Source organism: Filicampus tigris, chromosome 4, assembly GCF_054856515.1.
Source record: "Filicampus tigris isolate MCC_2025a chromosome 4, RoL_Ftig_1.0, whole genome shotgun sequence".
Taxonomy (NCBI): Eukaryota; Metazoa; Chordata; class Actinopteri; order Syngnathiformes; family Syngnathidae; genus Filicampus; species Filicampus tigris.
This window is the reverse complement of record NC_141220.1, coordinates 2697216-2707657: the sequence shown is the minus strand read 5'-3', so window position 1 is coordinate 2707657 and position 10442 is coordinate 2697216. Positions and strand designations below refer to the sequence as shown.

The following is a 10442-nucleotide window of genomic DNA, read 5'->3' as shown; positions in this document are numbered from 1 at the left end:
CATTGTCTCTCCGTACTTGTGCTGTAGTAGTAGAGTGGCTCCACCTATTGGTGATAAATTCCTTATGGGTTTTAATATGGCAAAAGCTGACATTATGGAGAGGGGTCTGACTGCAGATCGCAGACCACGGCACGGAACGCCCCTTTTCGCCAGGGCTCGGAACGCCCCTTCTCGCCAGGGCACGGAATGCCCCTTCTCACCAGGACACGAAATGCCTACGGCAACACCACACCCCTATACCCAATGGGTGGGAGTAATGTGACCAAGTAGTTCTAAGTGTAGTGCAGTCTAGTGTCTTGCAGTGACCGGTACCCACATTTTACAGTTGACAAAATGACGGCTCGTGAGCAGAATGTGAGTGGTGAATTGTAAATGTACTGTATTTTATTTAATGAATGTTAGGATATAACACACTTCTAAAAATGCAACAAATAGCTCTGGGTCAAATAGCAATACTATTCATATGTTTGAGTCCGTGTGGAGCCCTAAGACGACACGGGAAAAAATGGTTTCCATCGCAAAAATATTGTGTTTATAACCTCAAAAAACTTCCTTGAAAAGAATTAAATGATTGTGGAGGAATGCTATTTTTTTCCTTTCAATTCCTCCCTTGAGGCTCAAAGTGCGTAATGTCGCGCTAACGTAATTTTACATACGGAGCAACATGGTCTAATTATAAGTAGACCGAATACATCTGTTTGTGGTTGCAGCACAGTGTAGCAATTTAATAACGTTAGCGTGAATATAACAATGGAATATGAATCACAACATAGTTTTACTCGGTGGTGGCAAATGTTAAGACATTTTATATAAGCAGTAAGCACATGTGTTTGTATTTATGTTGGTATATTTTGGATTTTACTTATTCAACTTTACAGTAGATGACCGAAAATATTAAAGAACGGCATTTCACATTCTTCTGACAACAGGCAGAACAGTCACTCTTCAGGAGAGAATAACATTAAATATAAAACATAAACTCAACTGTGACTTAGTAATAATTTGTAATAAATTAACAAAAGTGAAAAATAAAATTCACAACCCCCCTAGTTTATTTTTTTTGTTCAAAATAAATTCCATTGAAAAATAATAGGTTAAACCCTTTACTGTGAAGCGTGAAACTATGAAACTGGAAAAAAGGGCTGGGCTACGGTAGTGATCGATCACAATGATGCAATTATTTATTTCTATCAGCTGGTATGTATGTATATATATATATATGTATATATATATATATATATATACATATATATATATATATATATATATATATATATATATATATATATATATATATATATATATATATATATATATATATATATATATATATATATATATAATTGTGTGAGAGCATCAAAAATGCTGATCAAGCTGATCATTGCACTACCCTTGCTACCTTGCTAGAAGTGGATAATGATGATGATCTTGCTGATGATGAACACCAGCTAGTGTAAAATTAATCCTGTATGTTCACAGCTACTGGAGGAGATTTTACGGAAAATCTTTCTCAACGTTGTTCTGCATGATGGTGAATGTGCTATCTTCAACCTGGCCCTGTCCTGCACTCGATTTTGGGAGGTTGTCAAGGAGGACTCATTCCGAGAGGAAGCACACTTTCACTGGCTAGACAGTAAGTTGATGAATGTGTGTGGGGATATGCGTGTGTGCGTGTATAGTGTTTTACATGTGTGAGAGAGAGAGAGAGAGAGAGAGAGAGAGAGAGAGAGAGAGAGAGAGAGAGAGAATTTTATTTGATCCATCCATCCATTATCGATACCGCTTATCCTCACAAGGGTCACGGGGTGCTGGAGCCTATCCCAGCTGTCTTTGGGCAGTAGGCAGAGGACACCCTGAATTGGTTGCCAGCCAATCGCAGGGCACACAGAGACAAACATCCAAACTCACAATCACACCTTGGGGCAATTTAGAGAGTCCAATCAACTTACCATGCATGTTTTTGGAATGTGGGAGGAAACCGGAGTACCCGGCGAAAACCCACGCAGGCACAGGGAGAACATGCAAACTCCACACAGGGAGGCCGGAGCTGGGATCGAATCTACGACCTCTGAACTATAAGGCGGACAGGCTAACCAGTCGACTACCGTGCCGCCCCCGTGGGGCGTGCTGGAGCCTATAATTTTATTTGATATAATTGATATATCGGTATAAAGACATATGTCACTCTTGTTTTTTTGTCATTAGGTGTCGTGGATTGAGGTATATATTCACTGAGATTCTGGGACATGTACCGAATCCCCTACAACCTCACCGCGTGTGGACAGTGTAGCCAAATTTATAAAGACTACAAAGGCTTCAGGGGACGAGGAAAGAGAGGAGAAGTGATGGGGTTCACTTCAGACCACAATCCTCGCAGATGCTGCAGCAACGATTGCTTCATCCTATCTGCAAATTCATAAATGTGCTTTTGATGAATTTTTTTGGAGTGGATATCTGAAGAGATAAAAGCATGTACATTCAATAAAAGCTACATAGGTATAAAATAAATTGTTGGTCGAGGAACTTGTAAAAAAAGACAAATGAAATACAATACCAAAAAAAAACTGCCTAGTTTTGTGAACAAAACGAGAATGAAATACTTTCCCAAACAGTTTTGTATAGAAAATAACTTTAAAATTAAAGGTAACTACAGTTCAGAAAAAGTTTGGAGAAAATATGTAAAATAGAAAAGCCTTAACTGCATAAGGAATAAAAACTGGAATAACGTCTTGCAAAATATCACATAGCTTTGTATATGAAAATTTGCTTTTTTAAATACAGTATTTAAAACAGATTAAAATGGTATTCTTGGGCTAATACATGCAGCATTTAGTACACATGCTACATTTCCCATATTCCTTTTGTCCTTTGAGACTTCCTGTAGCAGGCAAGGGGGGGGTGTCGTTACTGGGCAGGGTAGGTGGGGGGCGTGCCGTGTCAATGGGGGCGTTCTGTGCCGTGGTCTTCGGGGCGTGCCGTGTCAAGCGGGGCGTTCCGTGCGGTCTGCATTCAGATACACTTGGCATTATGGGCTGAGTAGAAGTTTGAAGAAAAGAAAAAGCAGGTTTGTTCTCTTTGCAAAGCCACAATGGCCTTCATCACGTACACCACCCAACTCCTTGTTGTCAGGCGGATAAAAAAACTAAACGAAACCAGCTGTTTCAAAACATGCTACTACTCCAAGTACAATTGTATAAGACTCTAACGGCCCGGCGGTGACCTTTTCTGTGCTCTATTCACTTCAAAGTGACCACATTTACCTGATGAATTACAGCATGGCATCATGAAGACGAAATGTTGCTTGGCAATTACCACCTATTAGAAACCACCGACCGTAATTGTGTGAAAACTAAAGTCAATTTAATGCCCCACCTTAACAAGGGCCCCACCTTAATGGCGGACGTGCAAGCAATTTAAGCCCTCGGTTAACGACAGTAAGGCGACAGAAGAGACACGGGAGCAGAACTGACACTAACGCAAGACCCGAGAGGGGCTCCAAGAACAAACTTGATTGCATTCGGTGAGTACTTTCTCCAACTTGAAATATTTTCAGGGAAGACAACATTAATGTTGGACATATTTGGTGTTGCACTTTGTTCAATCAAGGGAAAATGGAATCAGGTCAAAGTGGATATTGGTTCATGCACTTCGGCAAGCGTGTCCAATGACCAGCAGGGATGCACAATTTGGTCAGGCAAGGCCTCTCTTCCCTGCATGTAAAGATAAAAAAAACAACAGCATCACATAATTCCGATTAAATTAAATTATTTTATTATTTATTATTATTTTATGTTATTAAATTATTTTTTCGTTTTAGTTCTCTAGTCCGTGTTTGACATCTATTTTATTTTTCAGTAGAATAATGTTGATTATTTCATCATTAAAATAGCTGAATGTTGGTATTTCCTGTTCTAATACATGGGCAAGAAGGGAAGAGCCACTGTGAGAGTCATTCCTCAAGCAACCACGCACATCTTAATTGACGGAGACATTACCTTCACACAAAAGAAGGCACACCTCCAGGATTTATTTTTCTCCCGGGGGAAATGTGGGCTTGACCAAACCATTTATAAATGTATTTTAGAATATATCAAATAAAATGCTGGAGGTACTTAACTGTGGCTACACAGCTTTCTGTTGTAGCTATAGCACGCCATAGCTCTGGTGGCCATCCTTGCACAAGAGACATTGCTGTTTCTCTTTATATTGACAATACACATGTTTTTTCACACAATTACTGTATATGCTGATGTTCAACAGTCTATCTAATACAGGCATTGGCAACGTAAATGATGGGGGGCCCACAATTTTTCATCAGAACCATTGGTGGGGTCACATAGGACCACACATTTCGTGCCAGATGTATGACAAAAACACAATTTTAAATATGGACAAAAGATGCATATGTGCAAAATACGTGCTCTTAACATATTTCATTTTTCAGAATACATTTATCATTGCGGGTATTAAAGATCCATCCTTCAACAACAAAGGGTTTGAACGATCAAAAAATTAACCACTGTGATTGTTTTTTTTTATTCCGGTGCAAAGGGCTCTCGTGCATAAAAATTCCCAATTAAGTACGGCACAAAACGGATGAACAGCAGACCAACGGCCGGTGTAAGAAGGCATTTTGTGCATTTTTTCACAAATATTTATTCTGTCAAAATTATAATATTTTTGAGGTACTATGTCATGCCCTGTATGTCATTCCAAATCGACCAATAATTATTAGGGCTACTCACGCTGTAGTATAGGGCAGCATAAGACCTGGTGCAAATACAACTAAGTCATGTCTGCTATCTAGTGGTGAATGGTGATATTACAAGTTTAAACATATACCCGCAGGGGGTATCAACTGGCCGGCCTGCAAATAGCGAAATCAATTACTCACATAATTGATGGCCATTGAAATTCATTGGGGCGGTTGGGGGAGGCGGTGTGGTTGTTGTTAACCCCCCAAAATTAAACCAGAATGCTGATCAAGCTCCAATACACATTTTCCTCCCAAAACGTGTTTTTTTTTATTTGCATCAAAGATTTTAAATTGTCATAATGCTGAATTTTAAAAAATGCTTTAAATACATTTGGAATGATAGGCAAAGAAAGGGCAAGGCAACTTTGTTATAAAGTACATCATTACAAGTACAATATTTAAAAGCATTTAAAAATAAAAGAACTTAAGACATTTAATACCAAATGCAGAAATGAAAGCCAGCTGACTAAAATCAGTTAAAAGGCTTTACAGTGACACAATAAGATTTTTAAAATTTGATTTAATTATAAAAATACTTAATAAGAGCTCAATTAAAGACATGGGAAAATAAGCATAGTTTTTAACCTGGACTTGAACCCATTCAAACTTGGGTCTGACTTCATGCTCCCAACAATAAACCTTTTATTGTTCAAGGATTTTTTTTCAGCCCAAATGGCTAACATTGTTCTTCAAACCAAAAGAGAAATTTGTTCTGGACCCACGTGTTCTATCAATAACTATCTTAGTGTCTTTGGGTGAGTGCAAAGAATCCTCTCTCCCAGTGAGTGACAAACATTGCCATGTTTAGTTGGTTACATCCCCCACTTTGTCCACCTCATTAACACTTGAAAAGCCTGAAATTAGCACAGTTGAGTGAGGAAAAAAAATGTCTCTCTCTACTTCTCTGTACATGACAGACACAAGAGGAGGCCGAAGGTTTCACGCCGCTTAGACTAATGGTTATGATTCAAAACAAAACACAAAATAAAACACAACTAAAATAGCGCTTTTGTTTTCTTCAGCAATAAGGATATAACTAACAAAAATATTGTTGTTAACTTACAATTAAAACACATTGCTAAAAAGTAGTGGTTTCAAGAGATATGGGGGTTCTGTCCGATGGTGGCGACATGAAGTTTGGCAAAGAGTTATCACCCTCTTCCCAAGGACAGTCCAGGTACCTCGTGGCGAAGCGTGGAACCTGGGCCCCAGCAAACTGACACTGTCCAAGCAGCCATCTCTCCCATCATGTTTACCTGATGGACTTTCTCCCGATGTACATTTACCGTTCTTTTTCACTGTCTTTCAGGACAACAGCCACGATGATCACTCTCAAGGTGTTCACTGTTGCCCTTGTGCTGTTTGGTAAGTCATCAAACTCTCAACTACCAAGTAACAAAGAGTAAATGAAAGGTCACAATGTAACAAAGTTGTCCACTTCCACTTTTTATCACAGGAACCAGCTGTCTTTCTGAAAAGATAAAGAGACAAGTGCATTCAACTCCACCACCAACTTATCCACCAGGACAACCTGGACCAGAGGGTCCACCAGGACGACTTGGACCACCTGGACCTCCCGGGATACCACTACATTACCCATATGGGCAACAGCTACCTTATCCATATGGGCAACAGCTACCTTATCCATATGGGCAACAGCGACCTTATCCATATGGGCAACAGCAACCTTATCCATATGGGCAACAACAACCTTATCCATATGGGCAACAGCAACCTTATCCATATCGGCAGCAGCTACCTTATCCATATTGGCATCAGCTACCTTATCCATATTGGCATCAGCTACCTTATCCATATTGGCATAAGCTACCTTATCCATATGGGCAACAGCAAACTTATCCATATGGGCAACAGCAACCTTATCCATACGGGCAACAGCAACCTTATCCATATGGGCAACAGCTACCTTATCCACATGGGCAACAGCTACCTTATCCATATTGGCATCAGCTACCTTATCCATATTGGCATAAGCTACCTTATCCATATGGGCATCAGCTAACTTATCCATATGGGCAACAGCTAACTTATCCATATGGGCAACAGCTACCTTATCCATATGGGCAACAGCAACCTTATCCATATGGGCAACAGCATCCTTATCCATATGGGCAACAACAACCGTATCCATATCGGCAACAGCTACCTTATCCATATCGGCATCAGCTACCTTATCCATATTGGCATCAGCTACCTTATCCATATTGGCACCAGCTACCTTATCCATCTGGGCATCAGCTAACTTATCCATATGGGCATCAGCTAACTTATCCATACGGGCATCAGCTAACTTATCCATATGGGCAACAGCTACCTTATTCATATGGGCAACAGCGACCTTATCCGTATGGGCAACAGCTATCTTATCCATATGGGCAACAGCTACCTTATCCATATGGGCAACAGCGACCTTATCCGCGTCATGGTGTACCGCCACCAACAGCTCATGAAACAGTTGTTGATCCATATCCATCATATTAACACCAGGGACACCAGTGAAGCCACTTCTTATCCTGGATAATACCACCCACCTGGAAAAAAAATTGGCAACCTACCCCCACCACTTGTGGACCGCCACCAGGAAAACCCCTGCCAACACCAATTACTCCAGATGAAAACAACCCAACTGAACAGGCACCCAGCCAACCTGGAACACCACCCAGACCATCTGTTAATCCGGATGAAAACAATCAACCTGAAACATGACCTTTCAGACCTGGACCACCACTTAGGCCCCCACCAAGATCTACCTGGCCAACACCAGTTACTCCGGATGAAAATGACCCACCTGGACCACCAGTTGAACCAACTTTCAGTCCACCACCTGGGCTGCCTGGACATGTCACCTCAGACCATAGAAAGTGAGTTGTTTTTATTCCAAAAGAAAACTTGTCATCAAGCTTTCAATCCCAAACATAATGATCATTGTGTGGGCGTTGATGTGTAAATGCAAGATTCCTATGCTTGCCACCTGCATTCAATTCTGATAATAAAGTTTTTACATCCATATGAACATCTTCTTCCATTCATCCAACTCAACTTAATTTATGGAGCAATTTAAAACAAGCATTGTTGCATACAAAGTGCAGTGCATGCAGTAAAAAAAGAATTGCCATACAAGAACAAGACACAAAACAAATTAATAATACTAATGCAGCAGACACCACCAAACACTAAATCAATGCAGAGGCTCATGCTGAGTTTAAAAGCCATAGAATAAAAAGGTGTTTTTGGACGAGTTTTGAAAATGGACAGGGGGAGCTTGCCTAACATTTAACGGACGGTCATTCGAAAGGGAGGGACTGGCAACGGACAAGCCTTGATCCCCACTGAGTCTCCGCTTAGTCATCGGTACCTCCAGTAGCGTCTGGTCTGCTGACCTGAAGCACCGAGCAGGTGTGTATGGGTGGAGGAGCTCAGAGAGGTAAGGTGGGGCGAGACCATTGAACTCATTCAATGCCAGACATTTTTAGACCCTCTTTTACCCTAATGTTTGAAAACATTTGAAAAAATATATAAATAAGTTCCTAGGATTGAATGGCTGGACTGTGAAAAGACAAATAAATATGTTGATTGCAGTGAATGAGTTAAAGATTAGAAAACAAACAAAAAAAAAAATCTTAAAACGAACTTTAAAGTGTACAGGGAGTCGGCCAAAGTTCATATCAACCTGCTCGGCGAAATTGGCAAACGACAAAAATTGACTCCGAACACTTCAAACACGCCACTAATTACCCAACTGCGCAGGAGATTTTTCAACAGGAGATAAAGCGCATGTTCTACTAGTACGACAAGTGATGAGACCCAGTGTCAGAGCCAGCACACCGGTGAGTGACACACCAGGATGTCGCTTGATTGTCCTGCTGGAGGAATACGTAACTTTAGTTGTAATGTAATTTTAGTAGCTAATGCAAAGAAATATTGCTGTCTTGGTGAAGTTCAGCAGTTGTAAAAACCCAAGAAAGTAAAAACATACCAGGTATAATAAGCTCCTCGCTCACAGTTCCCCAAGCCTGGTCTCTTTTTTTCTTGTCCCGGTACTTGTAGTTGGCCATGTCATATGTAGCCCAGTAAATATTGGATAAGACTTCGCTTTCTAAAAACACAACCATTGTGCGTATATCTGCCCCGCTGAGGGAGAAAGCTGAGACGGAAGATGAGTCTGAAGGAGATTCTATAACAGGGCAAGCGGCACAGACACACACACCACCCATGTCACCACAGCAACCCCCACCTTTGGAGAAGCGGACAGCAAGGGAACCTTATAATTCCAGGCAAGAAAAACATTTATCCATTCAGGCACCACTTCTACCATCCATTAATGATCCCAATATCCATATTTATACACCTTTCAGTATAACAGATTGTGTTTGCTTGGCAGAGAAACTCCCTCCCCCGCCCAGTGCAGGGTCTGTGTTCATGCAAAAATTTACAGAAGCTACTAAAAGCATGAGTTTTACATGTCCATTTTCGGAACTAACTTTTCTTTCCAAGATCTGAGAAGCCTGGAGTCTATGTCTGACATCATGGGTTTGGGCGACACCCGGCCTTTGACAGCGGGGCTGCTGGATAGGGGAGGGGGAGACTGGATTGTCTTATGTATCCCGTGCCAGGAGTAAGTGGACTGAAGCATCTGGGGGTGACGCATCCATTACAGAAGCTTTAGCATTATAGCCTAAAGCGCCTGGCTCAAGAGCTCCACAAAACCTATGGTCATTTTTGAAATTACCCTTGGAAACCTGAAGTTTTCCCAGAAATTAAAACACCTCCAAAATAATTAATATCTCAGCCCCTGTAGCAGACAAAAACATAATTTCAAAAGATTTTGAGACCTTAGACATGTGGCTTACACGCAGGCCCGAGTTTATTAATCTTTACTGTTTCAATCGAAGATGGAACATAAGTCAAATAAATCAGTGCAAAAGGAGCATTATTTTTAATGTTAAAAAAGTGGTAATTACATCCTCTATTCTGTTACAAAGACGTCGATATTGTCATTGTCTACAAACACATCTTAACTATATATCACGTTTGACTGGTTCTACTGCTTCAAAGTCCACAAGCGCGTCATCTATATCACTGCCGTTACTCGTTTCAGAGCTCCCGCGATCGACGGGCGACAGCCATTATGACTCGCAAGAATTAAGAAACATCCTCCGCATGCTTACGACACCGTCACGTGTATATTCTGATGCATTTTATTGGTTAAGAGACCGATAATTAAATAATAAAAAGAAAATTACATGTACGCTCTCTCGGCTTTAAGGGTAGAAAGACGCAACAGGTTCTCCCGGCTCTAGTGCTAGAAACGCAGTTATGCGCTCCCGTCCTTAATGTTACTGACAGCATTTCAATCAGCATATTATGTCACTGTGCAAACACAAATTAACAAATGGATGAACCAAAATTTCCTTCAGCTAAACCAAAACAAAACAGATGTAATTGTTTTTGGCAATAAAATAAATGAGGATTCCAGTTAGAAAACACCTGGAGTCACTGTCTTTAGAAACCAAAGACCAAGTCAGAAATTTTTGGGTGCTGATAGACTCAGACCTGACTTCCAGCAATCATATCAAATCAATCACTAAAACAGCCTTTTACCAGTTGAAAAACATATCCAGACTGAAGGGTTGCATGCTACAAGCAGACCAGGAGAAACTTATCC

The 10442-nt window shown here is 40.7% G+C and overlaps 1 protein-coding gene across 2 annotated transcripts; it reads left to right on the top strand.

Moving 5' to 3' along the window:
- Positions 1-213: 213 nt before the first annotated feature.
- On the top strand, positions 214-7740 carry LOC147148103 (uncharacterized). 2 transcript variants are annotated; one of them, XM_086028664.1, is made up of 4 exons: positions 214-354; positions 1480-1633; positions 6066-6121; positions 6213-7740. In XM_086028664.1, the coding sequence occupies exons 2-4, from the start codon at positions 1536-1538 to the stop codon at positions 7256-7258; spliced, it is 1200 nt and encodes a 399-aa protein (XP_085884790.1). In that variant the 5' UTR covers positions 214-354; positions 1480-1535; the 3' UTR covers positions 7259-7740. The 2 variants fall into 2 exon arrangements, with proteins under 2 accessions (XP_085884790.1, XP_085884791.1); XM_086028665.1 differs by lacking the exons at positions 214-354; positions 1480-1633 and adding exons at positions 2980-3064; positions 3382-3520.
- Positions 7741-10442: the final 2702 nt, after the last annotated feature.